Raw genomic sequence first — 27,790 nt, forward strand, 5'->3', positions numbered from 1 at the left:
CTGAAAATATCCACAAACAAAAGCGGAATGTGATCCTCGTCTTCCTGCGCTGGGAGCGACTCAAAACAGGGACGCAGTTTGTTTGTTGAACACCTAACATCCGGCGTCTGACATACAGTAAAACACTCACAGACCTATAAACATTGGCGCAACAACAATCATTTAAAAAAAAACAAAACAAAAAAAAAACTTGGTCACATGGTCATGAAGATTCACTTTTTTTTTTTTTTTTTTTTTTTTTTTTTCACCGTCTGTCCTACGCTTGAAGTAAATTTGATGGCACTCGGAAAAGTAAACGGCTTGTTCAAACTAACAATACTCAAAACTATCTTGTCGTTTGTGTTCAGACTCATCGTGTCCTCTGCAGTCGGTTGGCCACAGTCACATAGCAGCCCGGGATCTGTGGAGTAGTGTTCAAACGCCTGGCCGGCCACCTCCTCTTCCTCCCCTTCACTTTGTGCAGAGGAGTCAGTGGTTATTGACCAGAATGCAAACGCACACATCACTGGCAAGGTCTGTCGCGACGTAAACGCACCTGTTTGTGTGTACATGTGTGTGTGTGTGCGTGTGTGTGTGCGAGATATAAGGGATCATACATTGCACATCTAGTGGCACATCTTTCTCCAGTCCTGATTCGGCCGTTCCCTGTTAACTACCTCATCTGGACCCCTTTCATTACAGCAAACTCACACAAGAGAGAAAAATAAAATCAGCTATTAGGCAAAGTTCCTAAAAGTTCACATTACAGTACTGTTAAGTCTCATTAGACAAAACGAAAAATACAAAAAGGCAGAGAGAAAAAGCTTACACCCAATCACCATCATTTTCAATAACTATATAGGAAAAGGTTTGTTTCTGATTAGATATATTATCATCATTAACATCATAATTATTATGATTATTATTCATTATTATTGTCACCATTGTCATCCGTTTTCTTTTTTTGTTCAGGGATCAAACGGAGTGGGGGGCTGGGGATCAGTCACTGGGAGGAAGCCTTGGTAGCTATCGTGGAGACACAGTGCTGCTGGAAGTTGGGGGACATGGCCGAGTTGCAGCCAAGTCTCTGACGTGGGCCCTTCAGCCCTCCGTCGCCCTCTACGATCCAGGGGCTGCCGCTGGCCTCTTTGCCCAGCATGCTGCAGCAGCCGGGGGCCGGCGGGGCGGGGCTGGGTACCGTGTTGCTCACCGGCAGGCCTTTGGGCTGCTCGCTGGCGGGGCCGATGTCAGGGCTGTGGCTCTGAAGCACGCTGCTGATGTGGTTCAGGAGGTCGTTGAAGAACTCCGGGACGCCCTCGTAACCTGAAAACACAGGACGATGAATTGTAACAAATCAGCTTTTGACTGTATGCCGAAACGTCATGTCAACTAGCCTGATAATCAAACTGAAATGCCATTGTAATTTGACGATAGCATTAATAAGCAGAAGCCTGCAGTCCACATTAACACTGTGGCTGAGACCCGGTGCATGTTTTGAGCTGAAAAAGAGGTTTCAGGATAACACAAGTGACAAAGGAGAGACATTGGACTCTGTGGAACAGGTCTCATGACAGTATGACGTCACTATGTTTTTACAGTGTGCACCAGAGAGTGACACCTGAGAACCAGGTCACTCCAGGAACTCTGCCAAACGGGCATGAAACTTTCTGTCCTCTTCATAATGTCAAGACCAGAGAGATGAGTGTCATAATTTAAAACACACCTTTCCTGACAAAACATGCCTCAGTAACACCCTGTTACCCCCGTAAAACACTGACTGTAACATAAGGCAGCATGTAGTGGAGCAACACCTACCAGGGAATGCATTGATGTCAATGACGGCGTGTTGGCCTGTTAGGTTGTTGATGATGACGTCGATGCCAAACAGGGACACACCCAGCGCTTGTCGCAAAGACCTGGACAACTCTCTCATGACATCATCGCTGGGTGGCTGAGACACTCCCTCTACATTCTCTCTCTAAAAAAAAACATAAAACGTTAAAGTATGTCTGCAACACAACTCGTCATAAAAATCAACATCGGATTTCAGTCAGTGACGGTTTGGACGTACCGAAGTCAAGTCTGAGGACGACTCCGGTTTGGAAACGTTGTGGCTGTTGAAGAAAATGGCTTTCCTGTCTGTAAAAGAAACAAAGAACTTAGATGACGCTTGCTTTTCTAATGTGGTCATTTATATACATTTCTCATCACAGCCACTAGATGGCAGCAAAGCTCAACGAGTCACTTGAGGCCAACAGAGCTCTTGACTAAATGAACTCTTAATCTACTGATTTCTACACCTGGTGTAAAAAAAACAAAAAAAAACAGAAACCTAAAACTAAACCACAACTATAGAGCGAAGCCTTTTAATCTTTAACCCTCTCAGGTATAACTGCTGTCATGCTGAGTGTTCACCAGGAACAAAACAACATATAACTCGTGAGCCTCGGGCGAGGGCTTTTCTTTGAAGCAGTGATAAATGTTGACGGGATTGACGGTTGAATATATTGCCCCTTTTGTCTCCGTTATCATTAATGATTAACATAAGAGAGTGTTAGAGAGAAGGAAGAGGGTTGGGGAGTGCAGAGAAACAGTAAATTCCATCACTGTCCAAATAAATATGCCCCCTCGGCTCGTAGAGGGGTCGCGGTGATGAAGTGCGAGGCAGATGGAGTCCTTCGTTCCCAGAACCAAACACCAGTATAACTCTGAAGCATTTATTCATGTCTGAAAACAGACCCTGTCTCACACCTTTATTTTTAAGTTCTATCCTTACACAAACACTAACCCCTACCTACCTTTTTATCTTCATAGCTACTCCCTCCACTTACTGGATACAAAACACGACACATAGCTTCGGGCTGTGGAGCACAATGATTTGAACGCTGCTGTTGTGCTGCTTTATGTGTTTGATGAGGGCCGTGCTTTTCTGTCGTACCACTCGGCATTCCAGGCTCAAAGCAACTGTTCTCTCTCTCGCTCTCTCTCTTTGCGCTGCTAGACAAAGCAGACTACTACACCACTGGTCAAACTGCTTTGCATGGGGGCCTCGGCTGTATCATATGCAAATATCGGTGGTGTAATTTGTATCGGGAACCCTGTATTCAAAGCTGCATCATGGGTAAGGCTTCTGACACGTTTATGGTGAAATACGCCGCTCCTCCTGTTTATTTTCAACATGTTGGACAGCATGTACTGGCAAGGCAAAACTCAATTACACTCTACTGCACCCCTTTTAAAAGGGCAAATAGGTTCAATCACAGGGACTGTAAACCTGTTTTATGAGGTCTTTTATTGAGTAATTTAGGAGAAGCCTTGCAACTTGTACAGTCTGGCTGGTGTGGACTTCCCCGCCTGTCTCTCTCTCCACCTGCCTGCCTGTCTGTCTGTCTGTGTCCTCACCTGCCGGTCCAGCAGGGAAGTTCTTGAGGGAAGGTCTCTCCACTACAGTGTAGGAATCTCCTACCACAAACACCTTGTACAGCACTGCGTTGTGGTTGATGAAGCTCTGGATCACACAAGGAGGCTTCACGTCCTTCAGGTCCTCTTCACTGAAGATAATGGCCATCTGCGGACAGGAGGACGTGCTGTTAATGCCGCTTATAAGCTTCAAAGTAACAGCCGCTTTCAGATAAAAGTCGAGTTAAAACCTAACTTAATTCAGTGCTGCGAGTGTGGAAGAATGAAGACTGTTTGGCTAGAATGACTTCACCGACTGAGTATTGATTTCAGTTGACACACAGAGATACAGGACATGAGGTACAGCGCCTTATCTGATTTTGCTGTTTGGACTCGACTTAAATGACAATCCTGTGACAGGACAAGTGTTACTGCTTGCACAAAGCAAACTGTAGGCGGGGTGACCTCTGTGGCCTCTTACCTCGTGGGAGTTGGTTCCATGAGCCACCCGTGTTTTACAAACTGTGGAAGAAATAAAGGTGAGGACAAACAGGTAGAGAATTTAGTAAGTTAACCCAGCAGTAATGACACAACAGCAGAGGACAAAACTTCTCCCAGTGAGGCCTTTTCTTATACTGTGACACAGAAATAAGTGGTTGAAAACTGAAATATCGGAATTTACACGCCAACGTTTCATAGTACAATTAGTGTTTAACAGTGCAATGTGAGTCTAAACGACCTGCAACCTACAACTCTGCATTATCTAGAAGACTGAGACTTACTGAAGGGGAATGTGAGTCCGTGCTTCTTGATCTGCTCCAGCACATCTGGGCTGCACTCTGTGTTCAGGACCATGAATGGAGGAGAGCAAATCCTCTCATCTAATAAAAAGAGAAGTAAAAGAACGAAGAGGGGATTGGTAGGGTTAGAAAATATTTCAAGAGGTCTTGTTAAAGTTCAGTTAAAAAATGGAAAAATGTCCATCACCATTTTCCAGAATCCGAGTTGACGTCTTCAAATTGCTAGTTTAGTTCAACCAACAGTCCAAAACCTGAAGATATTTAATTTATTTTGATATGAAACAGAAAATCACTGTTCATACACAAACCTTAAAGCAATTTTTCATCAATTTACATGATTTACTATATTTGTGAACACAATAATGGCCACAACCTGTAGTTGATGTCCATGTAAAAAGCACATTTTCTGATTTGTTACACTTATTACTTATAATAAATCTGCTTTTGGAATAACACTTACACTCGTTGATTGTCAATTCTTTCGGTCTAGTGAACAGCTTTAGTGGATGGTGATTTATGTTTCTGGATCAACTGTCCAAGATAGTTAGAGTAACATGTACAACTTTTTTTAGTCTCTCTCCAGAAATAGCAGCACTTGAATCTATTCTTTCCATTATCATTTATACCCTACTTAGAAAAAAATGACAGGCAGCACATCTTACTGTAGTCTGAGCAAACATTTTCAAGACCTTGGCTTGACATGGGAGAGCGGATGAGTCTCTCTCAAACACACACAGACACACCTTATTTAACGTGATTTGGCTAAATAGTTATATTTATATTCCATCCCTGTGACTGGTTTAGACAACAAACACAACAGAAGCCATCTGAGGCCCAGGGGGATGAAAGACAAATGGTCCAAATTATTAAAGCAGAAAGCTGCCAGGCCCTTCTGCTCCTCCCAAACAAGCACACACAAGCACCCACACACAGGAAAATGCTGAAATACAGGAAGACACACAATCTCACGAGGAACCACAGACAACTCAAACCAGCTGAGGACATTACAGAGTCATCAGACAGATCACTTGACTGACTAGCTTGATTGACAGCTCACTGGTTGCCCAAAGCTCAATAAATCAGGTGCAATTACACAAAGTAAACTATGCCGTAACTTGATTAAACATAATTGAGGCCAGCACAAACATTCAGCCTCTGTCTCACCTATCCCCGCCATGTTTTTACATCATCATCGTGTTTGTTTACATCATCTTTATTGCATCACATCCTGAAGGGTTTAGGCTGGTCAGGCAGTTTCCGATAAGACTGAAAATAACAAACATCCTGTGGCTCCGTCATACTTAACGATATCAGTGCTCAGGATGCATCAATATTAATGCCCTGGCTTCTGTAATTTCCCCTCCACAGTAGGTACATGGGGGTGATAAGGCAGCTGGTTGGAGATATCGCCGCAGGAAATCAGCGAGGGGGCCAAACCGAGAGCTGGCAAATTGCTAATGACACAAAACAATAGAAACACGCCGGTCTTTGTGCGCTTGTGGGCCTCAGCGGTGGCAGGGCTCTCTCTCCCGCTAGTGCTGAGGTCAGGAGAATCTCATTTGCCTACATTAACTCCAGTGCTGAGTGTTGAACTCTGGAGGTACGCTGGGCCCCTAAATACTCACAATAACTTCTGGAAAAAAAAAAACGCCGACATAAAGGCTGAAACATGAGTTAAAAAAGAAATTTTCAAAGGCCCAGAAGTTATCACAGGTTCTAGGAAAGTCTGCCAAACAGGCTGCTACTGCGTGGGGTGATAAGGCAGCACATACAGGAGTCCTCTGTTACTGTAATGGGGCATGGAAAATGAAAGGAACCAGTAAAATTCGCCAGCCAAAACAAATTTCTCCCATTTTTTTTTTCCAGTTGCGTGACTGACATACACAGAATACTCCTATTCTCTCTCACAGTCAGTGAAATACTTGTTCTGTGCTCTATAACCTTCCCATGTGCAGCTGGGCCCATTCCAGTGCTGGCTCCGCAAACCAGTCAGTTTTGGGAGCAGGAAGCTTGCAGGGTTACCCATCATTCATCCATGTGTTGGCTACAACCACGCTCGTCATACTGATGTTATTTTACCAGGCCGGGAATAGCAGCAAAATGTCTTTCAGAAAAACAATCTGGAGGGGGGAAAATATGTCCATTACATCACTCAGTTCCCAAAGAGATATGGGTTGAAATTTTGTCAAACAAAAACCAACAAAAGACCCAAACCTTGTCAAACGAAAGACATTTTCAAGCTCCGATTTAAGGATTTATAATAAAGAAACCGGGGGGAAATGGTGGATAAGAGCGTGTGGCCGAGTTTGTATTAGCGTGCATGCTTGGCTCTGCAGGACTTTGACGCTTTTAGGGATAAGAGGGGTGGGAGGGAGGGGAGGATCAATCTCTGGCTCTGTCTAAACACTGCATGCTCGCAGCAGACCCAGCGGAGCCGAGGACGACGTTTACGGGCCTCTGCGATGAGATCCTTTTTAAATGTCATTATCCAGTTACATTTGCTTTTTTTGGGTTTCTCCTCTTCTTTTATCTCATCAGGACATCCGCTACATTTCCTCATGTGTCCGCTCTGTTACATCATATTCTTGAGCCCAAATAAATAAACCCCAAACTTATATGTTTACTGTAGCAACGACTGGCCCGAGCGCCTTGACGTGCCTGAGAATGTACGCAGGAGAAATTCCTCAACAGGCCTGTTATAACACCTAATATTCAGGTCAGATCTTCCTTCTGGTTTGAGGTATTAGGTGCAGAGAACGACGGAGAGAGCCAAGTTACATTAAGCTTCATAAAGTGTGGAGCTGTTTACGCGGAGGACTGGACTCCTGTTGCTATTTAGAGCTTGTTTCCTAGAAACCCCAGCATCCTCTCACTGCTCTGCGTCCCTCTGAGGCAAAGCAGCAGGATTTTCAATATTTTAAATTGAACTCCAAACACGGCTATGCCCTGAGAGCAATGCAATACTCACTGTCTCGCTCTAAGAGGCTTACCCTCCTATTACAATCATTTATGTTGAAAAAGCAAAATTAGATTGTTCTCTCACAAAAAGGTAAATCCTACACTCTTTTGATGAAATGTTCATCTAATGATTGTGACAAAGCGCAGTCGTACGGGTCATCCCGACAGACGGGCTGCTGCTGCTTTGCTCATATGACTTAGACGAGTGTCTGTGGTCTTAAATTGTCTCACACTGTTTGTCTTTCTCATGCTGCAACTATGATTAAATATTGATCTGTTGCATAAACGGGACACTGTCTCAACAGGATTAATGCTAGTACAGGCACCTCAGGACTGTCTGGTTATACAAATGAACCCGGAGAGGTTTCCGTTTGATCCAGAGGAATTCACTTGCATTAGGAAAAAATTCTTTCATCCTGAGCTGGAGAAGAATAAGCTCAAGACATTAAGAGAGGCTTTCGTTTTATAGAAGCGTTGACTTGACGACGGTTTCTGTCTATAAAACACAGTCCAAGATATCGAAACTTATGTATACACAGGAACCAGTAGATTCCACTAAGTAACATAAACAGATACCTTGCTCTGGCTTGCATTGGAAACACAAAACCAAGTTGGACAACAGAGCAGCGCCAAAGTTCCAATAAGCACAACTATGAATCAGTGACACACATCTATTAGTGTTAGTGTGGCTCTTGTCTGGCTGTTTCCTATGAAACATGACTTAAAGCTGAGCTCATTCTTGTATTTGTATCATTTAAACAATTCAGAGAAGAGCAGCTAAATGCACTGTGACTGAGACCATTTAACATTGAGAGACCACTTGAGTGATAAAATAAGGTTCCCTTTTACAGAGAAAGCACAAGCGCACCTCAAGTGCTTCCTCCTATTGAGTACTATTCTGAGGAGACTGCGAAGCATGGCAGGCTCTCTATGGCCTTTTAGTACTGGGTTGCCTTGGCAGCTGGAGCTGATCCAGGACTCCATGGTCTCTGCTGATAAGGAGGAGGAAGTGGCTGTGCCTATGAAAGCAAGGTGGACTTTCCACACTCTCACACCATCCTCTATTTTACTCTTAACCTCAGTCACTCTCATTTTGCTGACATAAGAAAGTAGATTTAACCTTGGTCAGATGCTGTTTTTTTCAACAGTCGCTCTGGTGTTGTGTAGGATTATAATGGCTTATTCTCCATGTTTGTATCTGAAACAACCATAATTGTCAGGGATGTTTGGTATGCACCACTTGCATTAATGGACTGGTGTGAAAAAAAAAAAAAAAATCTTCTATAAATGCAGCAAGGCAGCCATCTTCCCCTTCCTCTGATTCAGCTTATAGTCTTTGTTACATAACAGCCATCGTGTCTGTTTGGATAAAAAAAAGACATCTTCTTTGTGGTTCTATTTTAAGAAACCACTGACACCACCGACATGCTAAAATGCTTCTGATCTGTTGCTTTGACACCAGACAGCCGCGCCGCACACACTCATGGACGCTTGGGTGAAGTAATATTTTTAAAGGTTTATGCTCCTTGCCATGTATGGGGGTAAAGGAAATGTGGATGACTCACAGGTGTGTTTACAGCATGTGTGTGTGTGTGTGTGTGTGTGTGTGGGTGTGGGTAGGGAATGTGCTCCTGTCGTCACTGCATTTCTTTGCCTCCAGCTCAAAGACACGGCCCGCTGATCAGTTTATGGGTTCAGCGACAGGGGGAAGGTGTCGCTGGACCGACTCAAAAGGCGAGATCTGCATCATTTGTGAGAAACCCCTCGCAGAGCAGAGTTCAAAACGGGTTCAGGCAGAGCGGGAAATGAAGAGCAGCTTTTGTCGTGTGAAGGGGAGGAGAGGAATTATGATATCAGCCTCGTGCTCCACCGGCAAAAATTAAACATCTGCTCGGAAGCGTCGAGTAACATATTTCAAGCGAGAGGTGTCGGTGCCGTCATATGTTACCCACGTGTCCCTTCTGGAAGTGGAGAGGAAAGACAGAGATCCTGCAGTTACCACAACGCTGTCCTCTTAATAATATTAGACACGTTAAGTATGTTAGAAGGCAAAGTCTATACAATCAACAGTTCCTTTATCATTTTTTACTACTTCTGCTTTCTAGTATAGAGGAACAGAGACATTAATGTTGCAATTTGGACCCATGAGACTGCATTTAAGGTGTTCACGGGTCTTTGTTCCTTATATCTGACGTGGACTCAGGCTGACTCCCGATTGTATCAAGTTTGATCAGGTTAGGTTTTGAGTATGTGTCATTACGCCAAATAGTGGGCCATAATCATCACAGGAGATTTGACAAAATGACTCCAACTCTGGTCTCATTTACTAGCTTTTTCCGGGGCTTCCAACCATATCAGACAGTCTGTGCCAGAGGCTTGAATGACTTTTAAATTGTGGAATATCATGCTGCTGCCAGATGTTTTATCTCTTTGTTTGAGTCAACAGCAATTTGGATCAGATTAGGTCTCATAAAAAAAAAAGAATAAAATAAAATAAGAAAAAATAAAAGTATAAAATTGTGCTTGTTGGGATCAGGTGAATTTTCCACTGAACCCGCTCCGACCTCTACTATGTAAGGATGTTAAACAAGGAGGTCAAAGTCTAACTATCTCATCAGAAACATCTTACCTTGCATACAGCTCTCTATCCTGTGGATGAGCTGGTAGGATTTGCAGCGGTCCAGCAGAGTTCGGATGGCTGGAAGGGGGTCCAGGACGATGGTCTCAGGGTGGGCATCGATGTAGTCCTGAAACACATACATGCATTTTAATAATTTTGTTGAAATCAACATTACAAAACCAAAACATAAAAAGTGAATATTGCCCCATTATGATATGAAACCACATCCTCAAAGTGCGAGCGGAGGCGCCTCCACCAAATGTGACGACTGCTAATGATTAACACGAGTTCTTAAAACTTGTATTGCATCTACTACTTCAACAGTGACGGTGACATTAACAGCTGGAGTGTTTGTGGTACAAGGTTAAATATAAAAAGCCAAACCACAGTTTATGAGGCAGTCCACCACATCTGCCTTGACACATGACACACACTAAAACATACACATACAGAATGTTAAAACAAATATATTGGAGTAGGCAAACTGCAAATACAAACACTGAGTTGAAGGGTCAACATGCCTCACTCTGTGTGTATGTGTGTGAGCTAGAGAGAGCATGAGACGTATGCCAGCGGGTCTATGTAGGTTACATCACTACATCTCTGCACGCCCGGCTGTTAGGTCAGCATGAGGTTTGCCGTTTTACATAACTGCACTCCCTTCTCTTCTCTTGTCAGCTCTCCTCTGGCTCTGTCCCTACACCACCTCCTCTCCACTTTGCAGCTCTCTGTGCTCTCCACATTTCCATCTCTGCTCTGTGGATTTCTCTGCCAACCTTTCCTTCCAAGCAATTTTTACTGACTCACAAACGCTGTTAGGTGGAGCCGGCTGGCCTGTACATTACGCAAACAGGCTGCCTCCTCCCATCACAGCCCTTTAAAAAAAAAAAAAAAAATACCACAGTTCCACTGTCATACACGTTTGCATGAAATTAAACACACACTGCAATGTCAGACACTGAACACACACGTACAATGGAAAAAAATGCCCGTTTGCGAACAGACTCTTGTACACGCACACACGCATAGTGACGCACACCACACGTAAACAAATGCCTCTGCCTTGACATGGAGGACCCATCTGTAGGATTTGTCTGGATCCAATGCTGATCAAAGCCAGTGGAGCTATTATGTAAGTCAAACATGCTGCCGCCCCAAAAATAAATCCAAACTAATCTTCCAGGAGTTTAGAGAAATACTCTGCTGATAAGGACTGTCACTTGCTGATTTGTGCATCTCAGGAGAAGAAATACGTTTAAATACAGACGAGAGGGGGAGTTGTGACGGAGAGGAACACTGGCTAGCAGGTGCTAGAGAGGAGAGAGCCAAACGTATGTCTGTGTGGGTGTAAGAGAGTGGGTGTAAAGGCTGCAAATTTTCTTCTTCTTTTGTTTTTTTTGGGGGGCGCAGATCTATTTCCAGAGGGAAAAAAAACTGTTCAAAATCATAGAAAATATGGTCAGGAGAGGATCTAATCTGTGCCAGTGTCTGTGATGCTACTGGCATCAAACCTGAAGTGGCAAATCATTTTTAGCACTTACATTAACCACAGCCAGATGGGTGTGATTTGCCACATCAGCTTCAATCACATAAGCTGTCAATCACAGAGAAGCACATGAGACTTAAAGTATGTTTGTAGCAAACTGGATTGTTTATAAATATCAATATCTGTTTAGGATTTAGATTTTTGCTTTCCAAATGTAAAAATATTGGTATATGCCTTCACTGCCATTTCATACATTTTAATTTGTAGGTGCCTGATAATGCCAAAAATGCTAATAATGATGCAAAATAATTTAGCTCTTTCAATCACAGCTTCTTACAGGTACACAGATATCACTTCACTCATAATCCTGAAGCCCTGGAGGAAAACTGTGAAAATATGTTTGTCCCTGGTCTGCTGTGCACCTCATGCCACTGAATCACCAGAGCACATCCCAGCCAGACATTTTGTTTTAAATAAAGAGCTATTTTAGAGAGGAAGGCTTCTTCGTTCCACCACACAAAAGGTTATTTATGATCACAGCTGTGTGATTTTCTAAATGTGCACACACTTTTATTTCCAACGGAAATGTAATCATAGATGACAGTTGTGTTCAGGTAAAGAGCCAAAACTACGGAGGTACAAAACAGGGCTGAACCACAAAGCTGAGCTCTTGATTTATCAGCTAATACTTCATTCAACCCTAATCTATAGTCACCAGCTTTGAGTAGTGACTAAATAAATGACGATGCTGAACGATATTGAAACTACTGCCCCTCCCAGAGTCGTTTTACAATTATGTATAACAGAAAAGAGCTGATACTCACATTTAAGAGGCAGGAAATTGTTGGCGATTCATTTTCTGTTGATCGACTAATCGTTTCACTAACATCTTGTATTAGGCGAGCCTGTAGTGTCAGTGTAACAGTAGAGTTTTACATCAAATGATGCTGGAGATTCACTGAACACAGTTTTTTTTGGACACAGCTAAGAAGCCCTGTTGCTGTCCGTGCATAGAGACTAAGTTAAAAACCAACGACCGCTGTTAAAGGTCAAATAATTTGAGATGAAGGCTATAAATGACTACCGGAGAGTGACAGGCTATGATATTTAAGGTGCAGTATCTATAATTTGGTGATTTTTCTTGGGTTACACAGTGATTTACAAAAAAGAAGGTGCGTGCATTCGTTTCAAAAACACCATAAAAGTCTGCAAACGCAATGCCAATATTGACTATGTTCAGCCATTTCATTTGCTCCACACTGACATCCTGTTTGTTCTTCTTAATTGAGCAGTCAGGAACATGTTGACAGAATCGCATGACGCTGATCACGATCACAGCTCCTCTGGGTTGTTAACAGACAGAGAGGGAGAGAGCGAGAGACGGCACGGGAGCTGGTGGAATAAAATTAATTTTCACACCATCTACAGCACTGTCAGATTAATGAAGGAGATGTGTCTCACTTCAGGAAGAACAGGAAAAAAAACCCTTAAAGAACAATGAATGATAGAATTCAGTTTTCATAAGTCACCACATATTGGTATGAATCCAAATAAAGCCATTAATGTTCTTTATGTTGCTTCAGCTGAGACGAGGCACTTCCAGCTCCTCCTGGGGGATCCCAAAGCTTTCCCAGGCTAGAAAAGATATGTTGTCCCTTCAGCGTGTTCTGGGTCTGCCCTAGGGTCTCCTACCAGCTGGACGTTCCTGGAACACCTCCAGAGGGACGCGTCCATGAGGCATCCTAACTAGGTGCCCAAACCATCTCAGCTGGCTCCTTTCCATGCGAAGGAGCAGCAGCTCTACTCCGAGCTTCTCTTGGATGTCCGAGCTTCTAACTCTATCTCTAAAGGCTGAGCCCAGACACTCATTTTGAGGAAACTCATTTCGGCCACTTGTATCCGCGATCTCATTCTTTCAGTCACTACCCTAAGCTCGTGACCATATGTGAGGGCTGGGACCGACTGGTAAATTGAGAGCTTTGCCTTCTGGCTCAGCTCTTTCTTCACCCCAACAGTCCGGTGCAACACCCTCATTACTGCTGATGCTGCACTGATCCGCCTGTCAACCTCACCCTCCATCTTACCCTCACTCGTGAACAAGACCCTGAGATACTTGAACTCCTCCACTTGGGGCAGCAACTCACTCCCAACCCAGATGGAGCAGTCCACCTTTTTTCAATTTTATAAAAATGTTTGGATGTTAAATGTTTTAGTAAATTGACCTTTGAGTTGAGATTATTTGTCATTTTAAAAGTTTGAATATGGAAGTTCATGTCTCACTTTTGGAACTTTATGTGTGACAAAGCATGTGACAAATCTAAAAATGCTCTCGAATACACAGTCATATGTGTATTGAAACTGACTAATAGTATTATTCATACATTTACAAAATTATGTGCACAACCTCCGAGCTTTTCATTTCCACCACTTTCCCAGATCTCTGTTCTTGTATACATGAATATACAGATGATGCAAGGGGAAGATGAGACGGATGCATACCTGTACTCTTTGCACCAGCAGCACAGCCTGGGAGTCGTTCTGGTCAGCTTCCAGGATGAGGTCAGTCAGTTTGTGGATGATGACGTCCAGCGGACCCTGCTCTTCCAGAGGCTGGCTGAGGTCCAACTATGGAGAGAAGAACATCCTTCGGTCAGAGGTTGACTTTTATTGCTAACTGCTTTGAAAAACACGGCATTGATTCATCATTGTTATATGACAGTACATACACTCAATATAACTTTTATTATTCCTTATTCAAGCGGTGATATTTGTGTAATTCATTACCGGTTCAATTTCATAATAGTGCTTTAGCTGTCGTGGTTGTCTCTTTTGTCTTCAGCAGACAAGGGGGAGAAGAGTGAGCCAACAGCATACTCCACTAAATTGACATCAGCATGTTCTCACAGGCTTTTGACCCAAAAAAAAAATCAATTCAATCACCACTGTTTGTTCAGGCCTCGAGTCAGAACTTGTCAAAATTTTGCCACAGTCTTGTTCACTGCCCAAATTGCACTGCAGCTGGTCAACAACGTCATATGTATTTTTTTTTTTTTTTAACCAAAGTAACCTTTGGGCGAATTGTTTCTGTTTTACCTACTGTTTATTCACAAAACACTCATCTTATTTGCACATTGAGAAAACAGAAGAGGGAAGTGTATCATGTGTATTGAGCTGCTTCATTATAAACATATATATGCACTAATGCACCGACCAGGCACTCTAAACAGGACTTAGTGATAATAATTGACGGTATGATTGATGGTATATTGAATATCTGAGCCTGAATCATGACTGCACCTGCCCATGTTATTGAAAACCACTAGTGTCATATACAGCAGGGGAAAAAGTCTACAGTAAAATACAGAATTTACAAACATTTAATGCATTTCATTTTGCACTGAAACTAATTATATCAAGTTATTTCCTTTTTATTGCTTTTTCAATGTCATGCATTGCTTTGTGAACAGAATGGATGTAAGCGTATTAAGAAAGGGTTTGGGGAATTTATCAACATGATGTTGTTCTCATTACTCATACATCTAATCTGATGATAGAAAAAAGTATTCTGGCCATCCCACAGGGACCAATAATTCTCTCTAATTTTCTGTCTTTTCAGTTGCCATAAAAATGGTATGAAGACTGGTTCTAAATCATTTTCCTCCTTTTCCATTTGTTGATGGCCAGACGTCCAGTTGCAGTGAGCATATTCGACAGCCTTTGAGAAACTGGCAAATTAGCATTCGTTTGAAGTCTACTGCAGCCGAAAGACAGACTGCACTGGCCGAGTGCTTCACAAGTCGTCAAACCAGCTCACCGAGTATAATCGGACTTATGTGGGTCACACCAAGCGCACACACACACACACACACACACACATACACACCCAGCAACATTACAAGAGATAGAAGAGAGATGCAAGGTTTTAGCAGCCAATGACAAACACTGTGCTGGATGAATATGTTAAGTCCAAATCACAAGAGGCCTCTACTCTGGCTGCATGTATCCAGTCTGTCGTAACAAAAAGGACAGAGTCAAGTAGAGTTTGCGTGTGTGAGAGAAAATTAAAGTTAGAAAATGCAAGGGTGTTAGGAGCTGTGACTGCTTTATTCGTCGATACACAACAAAAGGCCTTCTGAAGTTGAGAGGCAGAGTTGTGTGAAAGAAGGACAGAAAAGCATAGAGCCGGATAAAGTGACCTTCAATATAAAGCTCAAAGAAAAGAGAAGGGTGAAAGAGGAGTGAAAAGTATACTTTGAGACAAACAAATAATCAGAGCACTCTAGCTAGACCTTGGGCTATGTATTTTCTAACAGCAGTAACACAACTGTTGCAATCTTGATTTATTTTATTATACTGAAGTCAATGTGACAAATTGTTTTAAAGCAAATTATGACTCCTCGAATGTGTAAAATAAAAACATGGGATCCTAAGAGACAAATGAAACCAGAGCAAACACATCAAGATTGCACTGAAAAGACCATGTCGAAACAGCAAACTGTGTTGGTTACGTAAGACAGCCGTACACAAACTCATTAGCTACCCAGCATATGCACATCACCTGATCCTTACAGACAAGGGACAATTCAGCAACACCTGCGCAAATAAACCAGACACAGGCAGGAGCTCACTGTCCTTTGTGCTGTCCAGACAGTGCATTAACTGAGAGCGAATACACCTTAGTCACACGGGTGTAGATCAATGTAAGAACTGTAAAACTGTTCAGAGTTTCAGTTGGTTCAGGGTTGGCCGCAGTCAGAGCCAACATAACCCGGTTAATGATTGGGAGAGGTGTGATGGATAGATGACTGATTAGTGTACCCTTGGTCCTGCCCTGAAAAGTCAATTCCATCGACTTGTAAATCTGTAAAATATCAGTAGATTTAGATATCATGCTCTTTTGTGCAGGTTTCACCATAGAGAACAAAATATCCCATTGTAGTTCAAATCCTTCTCAATTCAAATAACACTCAGTTTCGACAGTCTGGCATCAAATATATGCTTTATTCGACGTTGAGCAAGCACAACCTATTCTACACATTGTACGGCGTGTGGACAGTATACCAACACTGCCTGCAGTGTTCTGTTCAAGTTGTATTATCTTAGGAGCTCGTTGTGCTACATCAACACAGCATTTCTCCCTCTGCCCATCTTAACGTGAAGAATCTCATTCTCCTCCAAGCTCCATTCCTCCTGCCTGTAGAAACATGCCTTACAACTCACATGCAACGTGCCAATATGTTCTGCAAAAATATATACAAGAAAATGAGACTGAGGTGATATTTATCGATTTTTTTAATGCATATTATGATATAATACATTTTCTGGAAACCCGGTTAAGAAATTAAAATCAGCTAATCTAGAAAAATACCCAATAATTCAAAGTGTTTTACCACATTGATGTAAATTCATGTTCAAGACCGTTTTAATAGTATTGTAGTTTAAATAGTTTTTGCAACATTGCCCATGATGGCCTTAAACACCAGAAATGTTAAAGGGATAGCTGCAAAATGCAAGTGCAAAATCTTTCTGCCAAAAAGTTACTTAAAGAAGTACTCCACAGATTGAGCCCTGCACTCATGGATGCAACAATCCCAGAGATAACTTTTTTTTTTTTTAATTCCACACATTCTTCTTCACTGTCAAAAGTTGGTGTGTCATGCTAGTAGCGGCTAATGTAGCTTCGAACAACTAGCCTCAAGCAGAGATGAGGAGCAGGCTACAGAGTTCTGGTAACCTCACTTCTTTCTAACTTCATGACCCCCCAATTTTTTTTCATTTTTTTTAAACTTGTAGTCTTCAGCCCCCATCCTATGTCAGGGCAGTGACATCACTTCAGGCAGTTTGTCAGGTTTTGTGCAGCTCCCTCTGGAGCCACAAAAGGTTTTATACAATCTTTTTTTTCATAGCAGTAGTACTCCCCAAGACCTGTAAACACACTTTGATGTGTAACATTTGTGGATTTCCCCTTTAATTAGAAGTCAATGCTAGAAAACAGTAGCTGATGCAGATTTTACAGTATATACTGGAAGATCTTGATAAAACTGTTTTAGGAGGTGATAGACTACACTACAGTGAAAACATCAACCAGTACGATTGCATAAACCAGAAAAATAAAACCCAGGTTTAAAAACAATATGTGGGGGTTTTGGTGACTCACTGTATCTGCAGTCCAGCAGCTTTCTCAAGAATCATGTGTGGTCGAGAGACACGTAGACAGAGGTGTAAGCATATGGCAGATTACATAAAACACACAAACATGCTGTCATGACCTTAATAGCGCTGTGTTGGTAAGTCAACACCCATAAAATCTGTTGTCACCTGTGGATAAACCATTGCTGGGTCTATGACACTAGCTGCTGTGAGCAGCAGTGGTGACAGGGCCTCAGCAGCGGCGCTGAGGTACAGCAGGTTGGTAAAAAACTGAAGTGGTTGCTTTGTTTTCTGTCTAGCTAGCAGTGTCAGTGTGACAAGGCTGGGTGGAAGGGAATTTGTCTGTAGTCCACTGAAGCCACAGCTTTTAATCTCTGGCTTACACAACACAGAGGGCCCGTCCACAGCCTGGCCCCTCCACAAAAACAGGACTCTACACCGTGGGGATCAACACCCACTGGCAAAGACACATCGCAGGGAATGAAGCTCTCCTCTCCTCGTGCGTACACTGAATGACCCTGCTTTAGAGCTCATCCAAAAAAACTCAGCAGTTAAGTCAGTGATGTCCTGCTAAATGCTAAAAGCAGAAATGTCAGCTGACGTCTGTGCAGATCCCTCTGGGAATGAGTGCTAGGAGTCGGCTATGGAAGTGATGGACAGCATAGAAAACACGCTGGGTCTTAGGGTGAGAGGGTAGGTCAGGGCCAATATATTTTAAGCTTTGATGTAGCTCCGCAGTGGGGCCAGGCTATACTCCGGGGAAATATAAGAACGCCAATGTCAAGCAAACACAGGGGACAGAGCTCACATGAGAGCTCACTGTTCAACATAATTGTGTACAAGTACAAAACAACGAAAACTGGACAAAAACTGTGCAAAGCATTGTCTCCTTTAGATGTCTCTTTCTAGTTACCCTCAGCTGGATATAATCTCACTTGGCTTTCACTTTGTTCTCATGCTAGCCCACAGAGAGAGAGAGAGAGAGAGAGAGAGAGAGAGAGAGAGAGAGAGAGAGAGAGAGAGAGAGAGAGAGAGAGAGAGAGAGAGAGAGAGAGAGAGACTGTGCACAGACAGACATGTGATGAATGATTTATTTCATATGCAATGTGGCACTCGACACCCTAGTGTAAGAGAGCATATGTGTCTGAGACAAACAGTGGCTGCTGGCCACACCTCACATGAAGTATAAGAATAAACATGAGAAGGGATCAACATGAAGGTGATTCTCCAGCCAAAATAACATGGAGGGTCAAACTGGGAGCTCATTAGGCTAATGGTCGTCTCCTCAGCATCCCTGGACTCCACAGAAAAGAGACTTTTCTCATTGCTGACTATGTTGTGCAGTAAAAGAACTGGCTTGTGAGGCATCTGCCTTTCAGGTTTTTATCATAACTGCACTTTTGTCAAGGATAATATTGGATTAGTCACGTTTAATGTGCATGACTAAAGTGACTCAGCTTAAAAGCTTTTACGTGGGATGGAAAAGAATAGCTTCAGGTGTCTTTTAAACGGAAAGGAGAGGTAGGGAGTTTTCTCTTCTCCACCAGGCTTAAAGTGGATAGTTTGGGTAGTAATGGAAAAGGAGACTCTGTAGGTTATCTTGGTTAAAACGATGAATGTCTCATTTATCATCATCATCATCATCATCTACAACCTGTCCGAGAACTGTCAAAAACTCTGCCACACACAGGTGACATTTGATTATATCATGACTGGATTTAAATCAGTCATTTCAAGTGAAGATTAGTCAAATTAATAAAAGGAAAATGAACTTTTTTTGTTGTTAAAACCTCACTGATGAATTCCTCTGTGGATCTCTAACCAACGGCTCCTTCTTAGCTTATGCTTCTACATGTTAATACCCAATAATGGCCACCAAGCAGCTGTCTTTGGAACATGGTGCACTGGTAGACCAATAAATACCTTCTAAAGACAATCTCTTGTTTGTCAGCCTCCACAAAATTCAATATGTGGGTGAGATACATTAGCATGCCGGATATTAACTTTAAATTCCTAAGCACTTACCATATAATAAAAACTGTAACTCAATAACTTTCCTTGGACAGCACACTCAAACGATGGCCATTTGCTGTGATGGGTTCTCTCTCCTAGAGCGAATATGGGCTCGAATGGCTTTCTCAAGGCCGAGCCTGGTGAGTTAATCTCATCAGCTCTGTGATATAGACGGGCTAATGTCTCTCATGAGGTCGGAGCTAAGGGGTCAGTATTGATGAGTTGGTGCAAAATCGCTTGGAAAAAAGAGAGGAAGGATGGGAGGATGAAAAGTGGAGCCATGGTGAGCGTGACAATGACTTACTTAAAAAGGAGTTGGAGTGGAAAGCTGCTAGAGACTGAAGGAGATATATACAGTAAAAATCAAACAAAGAACCCTCTGTTCCTTTTCAGTTCTGTCATTCCTGATGGGTATATGCTAATGGTTTTCCCACACAAGAACTGGAAATTTAAAATTAACTCCCCGGGGCCTCCAGATTTAGCAAAGATCTGTTCACACAGGGTGACGTCATAACCACTGACAAACGTCTGGAGGATCCAACCTCTTGTGGAAAATACCACACTAGGTGGACTTGTGGTTTGAATCATCTATACATCATTTCAACTTAATTTACAATCTTTGATTTAGTAGATTGTAGGGCTGCAAGTAACATTTTCATTATTGATCAATCTGTCAATTTTTTTGATTCATCTATGAATCAGTTGGTCTATAAATTATGAAATAGTAAAAACTACCCATCTGAATATCATGGAAAACCCAATGATGCCTTTAGACAGTCCAAAGCCAACAAATATTGAGTTCAGTATAATATAAGTAAGCAAATTCTCTCATTTGAAGAGCTAAAACCAGAGAATGTGTTTACTGTGTATGGATTTTGCTTAAAAATGACTTAAAACACTTAATCAACGACCAAAATAGTTGCAGATTAATTTTCTGTTGATTGACTATTTGTTTCTGCTCTGGTAGACGGCTGTTGTTGCAACAAATCTGTAGTTTTGACACAAAATGGATTTATGCTGTAAGCAACATGAGCTAATAGTTTATTCTGACAGAAATAGGCTAGCATCAATTCATCCTTGAATTTTCAAGGTTGAGTTGTTACAACCAGGGTCGGTTAGTCTGTCAGACCACAGGGACACGGTTCAATGAATAAACTGATTGTATATTCTACTCTAGCCTTCTAGCGAGGGTTAAATGGACTTAATATCCACATAACAGCAACACTTTCACCTACCCTCTAAGAAAAAAACAACAACATACGAATCTATGACTATCTGCATCAAATATAACTTTCTAAAGTTGCAAAAATAGTGCTAAACAAGTTACAGGGCTAAATGTTTTCCTTGTAATACACCAACATTAAATGTACTTTTTCCAAAACCTCAACAATCTCTCTTCATCACTCTTATCTCCCTGTTTCTGCCACATGACTCTTCTTCGTTAATAGTTATTTAATTACTTTGTTTATTTATTGTCTCAATGGACATTTTGTCTTAAGCTTCTTAAAAGTTGGTCTTAAATTACAGGAAAACATTACAGGATTGTGGGCCTACAATCATACAGGAGAAACTACTTTTTATATCAAGGCTTCAAAGACATAATCCAGCTTTTAAAAAAAAAAAAAAACTGCACAGTCTTAGGGAAAGTCTAAGGATCACTGAGCTGAGAATTCACTAGTTGAATAGGGGAAGACAGCTTTGTACACAGACTTGTGTAACAAGGCCAAAGCATTACAATGGCTGCCATTATCTTCACTTGTGATGCGGCCATGACTGTATAGGCAGTGACTGGCATTGGGTGCATCTTGGGCAGCCGAATCACCGGCGTGAACTCAAAAACACCTCTGGGTGTCTGTGTAAACTGAGCTCTCTCAATCTGCAGAGACAGCACAGCTAAAAATATAGAGAGTTTATGCTGATTTGTAGAAAGAGGAAAAACTCAGTGGACAACAGGTAGTGCTGGAAAGACAGAAAAGGGAAATGCTGGAGGAGGGGTGCGGGGATATAGAGGGCTGTTCAAGTCCCTGGGTGCCCCTAGCTGAAGAATCTGTGAGGATCTGCTGTCTCCCAGGAGGGGCTGAAAGCACAGTGGGAAACAAAGCCTGCTTACTTTGGGACTATTCCCAGGACAAGGCTCTTACTGGGTGTGCTATCGTCAGCACAGTGAAAGGAAAAAAAATAACCTCAAAGCATAGGAAAAAAAAAGAGAGAAAAGAAACCCCCCAAGAAGACAAGAGACAGCATTAAAAAGGAAAACAGAGCGACTGAGAGGAAAGTCTAAATAATTTCCTCCTCAATAGCAGAGAGCACTTTAACTGACGAGTACTTTTCAGCACTGAGCTCCCAGGACTTAGGAACAACTGTTACTATGCTACTGTATGTGCTGTGTGTACTTCATGTGGTGTAATGTGCAATATCCATTAATGACAGCATCCTTTACTTCCCTGGGGCCTGTATTTACCTGAACATAACTCAGCACCCATCCTCTACTAGAGCTGAGTAATTACTACACAGGCTATTATTTCTTTTAACACAGAGTACCTTTTAGTCACTGTAATTATCATCATCTGGTCAAATTAATAAAAAAAAAAAAACTGTAGCTGCTCACATTTATGCAATTTTATTTTTGAGCCACACACTCACACAGAGTGAGGAGCCCCAAGCGGATTCTTCTGATGTAGGACAGAGTTAACAGAGGTGACGTCAGGTGTTGAAATATCGTGCAGGGATGAGTTGCATCACAGCTTAACAATGAACATGGCCTGCTCTGGTAGACAATGATTTGTGATGCTTACAGACTGAGAATAACACTAGAGTCTCTGAAGGAACTACATCAGACATGTAGGAGAGAACAAACTCGCGGCAGTGTGCTGTTAAAAAAAAAAAAAAAAAATCTGTGAAAAATGTAAGTGTAGTGGATGATCTGGTTTCAGCTCTGCCTCAATGCTTCGAAATACAACAGACTCTCAGCAAGGATCTAAACGTACATTTGCAAAACCAGACAATAAATGATTGTTAGAAGAATTAAAAAGTACCCGATAAAAGATGTCGTCAACTTACCTGAACAACTTCTATCCCTCTTTTCCTGAAAAACAAAAAGACAAAAGTAACAGTCAATAACTATCAAAAAAAACAGGAAAAGATTTAAATGAACTGAAAGACTATAAAGGCAAAGAATCCAACATGAAGCCAAGTAATGAAAAAACCATATGTTACAACCATGTATTACTAAAAAACACACCTTTTTAAATTACAGTTTACTATTATTTACTTTCCTGTTGCGAAATATAAAACTATGTAAAACATGTTTTTGCATTAGTTGTCCTCAGTGGATTTCTTTCCATTATAACGTAAAGGTTCCTTTTAGTTTTTATGTAAATGCATGTCAAAATACTTCCTCTCCATAAGAGGAATTAAACAGAAACTCACAAAGCTCTTTAGCGATTTGACTATATTGACAGTAAGAGACATGGAGAGAAGAGATCTGACCCACCACATGTCAAAAACAATTTGAAAAATGAACCTAAATAAATTTGACAGCAAAGTAGGATCATTGTGACCGAAACACCAAATCCCCATCCCGGAGCTGGAGAATATTATACTTTTCAGAAACAGCACAGACTAGTCTTCGGATCAAAATCAGTTGCTTGGCAACCAGCAGACCCCCCTATAAGACTGGAGTTCTCGGTGGAGGTGACTATCACAACACAACTGTTCACATGAGGAACCACGTGGACAATACGCAACAGTATTTAAGCAACTGACCCTTTGTGCAAACATTTGAATGTGAAATAACTTTCATTTTTGGGTTTTCTTCTCCATTTGAAGTTTGTTTTTCTAGAAATGAGTCATAGGGAATGCCCCGACATTTTTAAACCCGTCATCTCATAGGGAATCATCAGATTTATGCGAATGCCACTCCCCCGCTGAGACAAAAAATGACAACAACAGGGTGTACAAGAAAGGGCATTTGCACAATTCTGGTGGGGCAAGCTTGTGAAGTATCTCCTTTTTCTTAATTGTGTCACAAATTAACTGAGGGAATCCAGCAAAAAAAATAACTAGAAAAACCTGAACAATCAAAACAACATATCCCCTGGTTGTAGGGAATTAACAGTGAAATATACATATAAAAAAACCCAAAACAGTCTAACACCACCAACTCGGCTCGCCCGGACCAGTTGTTTTTGAAGTTACAGCCCCATGGTAACAGCAGCGCAGCCATTCAACGCTTCACAACAATGTGGATATTTAATACTGCAGCTGGCGCGTTTCATGCGATGTGAATGGGGCCTTCAGTTTCGTCCCGTCTCAGATATGGAGATCGTGTGCTCTCTTATATTGTTACACGGCCAGCGCGGTGAAAAGGATGAAGGAGAAGCTCCATTAGAGAGTAACAATCCAGGGACACAACTTTTTCCAACAGGTGTCACACACACACAAGAACACGGAGGTGTGATGGAAAAAAACAAGACTCTCTTTATTAAACCACTTCATACTAGCAGACAGTATCATGTGTCCATTAACTCTAACTCAAACGTTTGGTATTTATGACACACCAGAGAAATGACTGCTGCATGACAGTATGTACACACCAGTTACAAAGATTACAAGTGGGTATTTGTGATAGTGTTGACATGTGGAACAAGCACAGTGAGTAAGATATCGGGGGGAGGGAGGGGGGGTTAACATTTGTTTTAGGAGTGATTTACAATCAGTAAAAGTTAGTGTGATGAATACCACTGTAGTTACAGGCGGAGACAGATAAACCAGCCCAACCAGGTTTAGCGGATTTACATGTTTGTTCTGTTTATTTGTTGAAATTCTTTCATGTCAGTTCTTTACATGTTAATAGATTTTAAAGTGACACTCGCCACAGATTTTAAATAATCTCAGTCACTGATGGAATGAATAAATCATTATTACGTCCAATGATAGTAAGTAGAAAGAAAAGCTTACAGTGGATGTAGCTTAGCATAATCTCATCAGAGTCAGACGTGTGGTGTCTTAGAGTGCAGTGGCCTTCCCTTGACAGGACTTAGTGACAATATTTTCATATTATCCGATGTTGCTCAGGCTGGCTGCTCTCAAGGGCGCTGCATTTTGCCAAAATAGATTTACGAGAGCCAGTAGGAAGTCTCTAAATTGTTGCACAAACTTACAGGACAGGGACAAGCCCAAGTGGCTCTAAAGCATCACTGAGCGTCGCCTCTGACCAGCAGGATTCTCCTCAAGTCCAGCTGTACGAGACAGGGTAGAAGCACTCACAATGTCAGCTGTGTGCCACATGATGAGATGGGAACAAACCTGGTCAGTTACTATTTGGGGTGTAACCCTGGCACATTTTGGTGAGGGGAAACATTTTGTTTTTCTTGCATAAGTCAAAAAGCTGTGCCTTTTCAATCTGTTAAGTAAAATCAGGGTGCATGAAAGGAAATTCAAAGACTGTGTTAATGCCAAAGACTGACAGGCCTCCTAGAAAGAGAAATGCCTTTAAAAAACAGATGATGGTTATATCTGAAAACCAAGCATATGAGGGTTATTTTAGTTCCATCTTTTCCTTCCTCTTGAAGATGACTTTTGTTTTCTAATAAGCTATATGACAAGGGAAACATGTCAAGAAAAGGAGAACTAGTCGATGAGTCCGAGTGACCGCCTGGGGAAAAGCCATCACATGGTCAAGTAAAATGTGGAAAAAAACGCACATTAACTTTGCAGCTCTTTTGCATTTACATGTGATGGTGTTTGTTGTCCTTGTATAAAAGGCGATTAACTTGTGATTGACTTGATCTTCTGTCACAAACACCACCCTTGACCCCCACCCTTCTTATTAAACAGCCCTCAGTCCGGCTCTTGAGGAAGGGAGGGTGGGCAGGACGTGGGATAGGGCATGCAGAGGGTGTTGCTTGGAGATTTATGAAGAGATTAAAAATGTTTTGTGGATTAAAGTGTGGTAATCTGCGCTGGCTCAATCAGGTTGCGCCTTTGTGAGGCAACAACCCTCTCTGAAAGGTGAAAATCCTGCAAAGCAATCGCCTGCTACAATCCACACTGACAACATACCTGACCTGCCGGGGCACATTCTTGTAAAAATCAAACGACTGAAGACTATGAAATGTTGTTGTGCGCCGCTGTCATTTTAACATCTGTATTTTCAGATTAACTGCAGCCATCACACAGCACAGGCTGCTATGTTCTGTGACTGCTGTCACATCTTGGGGCCCTTTTCCAATCTGATATATAAGGAGAGTTCACTTATCCCACAGTCACGTCTGCTGAGGAAATCCATGCCCTACTTTACAACAACTTATATAACCTTTTACTCTGCTGAAGATGGATAAGCTATGCACAACACTCACATAGCTGCCCCTCTCAAGCGCGGAGAAACAGGGGGCAAAAAAAAACAACTGGTAATATACACCCTTGAACAAGTTGATATTATGACCATCAATGTAGACAGATATGTCTGCTCTTTGTAGATAACTAAAGGGTTTCGCAACTAGTGACATGACGCCAAGAATGGTGTCTGTGATATCACACCATTGCAATAACACTCAATATACATGAGATACTTCAGCATTCAAAGGTTAACTTAAGCAATAAGGGCACACACACCTGCTTCATTAGTCTCACTGCTTCCAGACCATTAAAAGCAACAAAATATATATAACACCTGTTAATGCTGCTTGTGCACCTTGGGCCACTAGCAAAAGTCCTAACTACACACATTCATCTGACTGTCTTCTGGCTCTGAGCACCATGTCTCAACAAGCACGGACTCAAGACATAACAAACACAACCTTCGACACCATTCACCAACAAAGAGTTTGACTTTTACTTGTACCCCAGGGACGTTCATACATACTGTCTTAAGAAAATCCCCTTTGCAATACAGCAGGGAGGAGAGAGGCTGAGCAGCTGCAGGGCCTTATCAACTTTTAGTGTGACCTCGACACATGAGCGGGGAGCGACAGTGATGCTGCAAGTGTCAAAGAGAAAGTTGACATAAAAACTGCATAAGGGCTATTTCCTGTAAGAGGATGTAATCAAGCCTCTGTGATTAGTCATTAAGAGAGAGTACACCAACACACCTCACTGCGACATAAATTGTTGAAGATGTAGGCCCTGGTTTGAGAATGTGTGTCAAGCTGAAATCACTTGAATTTGTGTTACAGCCACATACCTGCACAAATCAGCAAACGCCTGAAAATTGAGCTTCTTCATCTTCTTCTCGCTGAGCCAGTAGCCGACTCTCCGGCCTTTCAGGAAGGTCTGCATCTCTGCTGTGCTCCTGTTCCTTCTCTGGACGTAAATGAAGTGTCTGGAGGCTCGACCTGGGCAGGGATAAACAGGAGAAAAAAAAACCTCCATATAGTCTTCACAACAGCCTTAGCAGGGTAATGAGGGGGAGAAGATTCAACTTCACGACTCGGTTTGTGATACTAGTCTGCCTCCTGGAGCTCAATTGGTCCTCATGGCTGACATTAAAGGGTTTTCAAACGTAATATTACAGTGAATGTGGTTCAGCATCAGCAAACCACACGCACTGACCCCGTTAAACTAACCTCACTTGCTAACGTTAGCTGGCTAATAGTGACAATCTGCAAAGCTAACCGATGGCATGCGATTAGGAAACGTAAGCTAGCTTTGCTAACAAGGTTGACCAACGTTAAATGGCTGAATAGATTCATGCCACCCCCAGCAAAATATCTAATAAGTTAACTAACGGTGGCTTACCTTAAAAAAACAGATGAATCAACTGACTTAACTACGACTAAAGCTGGCAACGAGAGGCTGTGTGGGAGCTAACTAACCTGGTAGTTTTTTAGCACAGTTCCCTCCTGAATTTTTGTCCTCTTCAGAAACTAGCTCGGGTAGTTTCCCATTCTCGGTCCGCCCAGGTGGAGGAAGAAGTTTTCTTCAAACAGGGTGACAGATGAAAGGCACAGCTGGACTCACGGTGAGATGTTCCTGGTGTATTTCTTCTCCCTCAGTCTCTGAGCTCAACTGGCTGCACACACCCAGGATCCAGGAGCCTGATGCTGCATTCATGAACTGCTCGGAAAATACCACTTCCAAGAGAGCAACACTGACAAACGGAAGCCGGCAATAAACTTTTCGTTCACCATAAAGCAAATCAATACTAAATCATTAATTTGATTTTATTACTTGCACAATCACATATTCATGAATCTAAGTTTTCCAAGCATAACCCATCTTTTTAATTTTTGAAAACAACACATTACAACAATCCTTTATTCTAAAAATAGGAAAGCTATTAAAACCATACATTTATGCACTCCGTATAACGTTTTGTGAGCTGATTTATGATTTCTGTCTGTGTTTTGGTCCCCTGGCTTTATCTGTTTATGTTTTTTGTATATG

At 42.0% G+C, this 27,790-nt stretch overlaps 1 protein-coding gene across 1 annotated transcript; it reads right to left on the bottom strand.

Annotated features, from left to right (window-relative positions):
• Positions 1–207: 207 nt before the first annotated feature.
• On the bottom strand, positions 208–27,479 carry itpk1b (inositol-tetrakisphosphate 1-kinase b). Its single transcript, XM_042436894.1, has 11 exons — positions 27,220–27,479; positions 26,589–26,739; positions 22,466–22,490; positions 13,742–13,867; positions 9,766–9,883; positions 4,161–4,259; positions 3,860–3,900; positions 3,382–3,547; positions 2,051–2,118; positions 1,795–1,957; positions 208–1,302 (listed from the first exon to the last, which is right to left on the bottom strand). The coding sequence occupies exons 2-11, from the start codon at positions 26,681–26,683 to the stop codon at positions 983–985; spliced, it is 1,221 nt and encodes a 406-aa protein (XP_042292828.1). The 5' UTR covers positions 26,684–26,739; positions 27,220–27,479; the 3' UTR covers positions 208–982.
• Positions 27,480–27,790: the final 311 nt, after the last annotated feature.

This window comes from Thunnus maccoyii, chromosome 16 (assembly GCF_910596095.1).
Source record: "Thunnus maccoyii chromosome 16, fThuMac1.1, whole genome shotgun sequence".
Taxonomy (NCBI): domain Eukaryota; kingdom Metazoa; phylum Chordata; class Actinopteri; order Scombriformes; family Scombridae; genus Thunnus; species Thunnus maccoyii.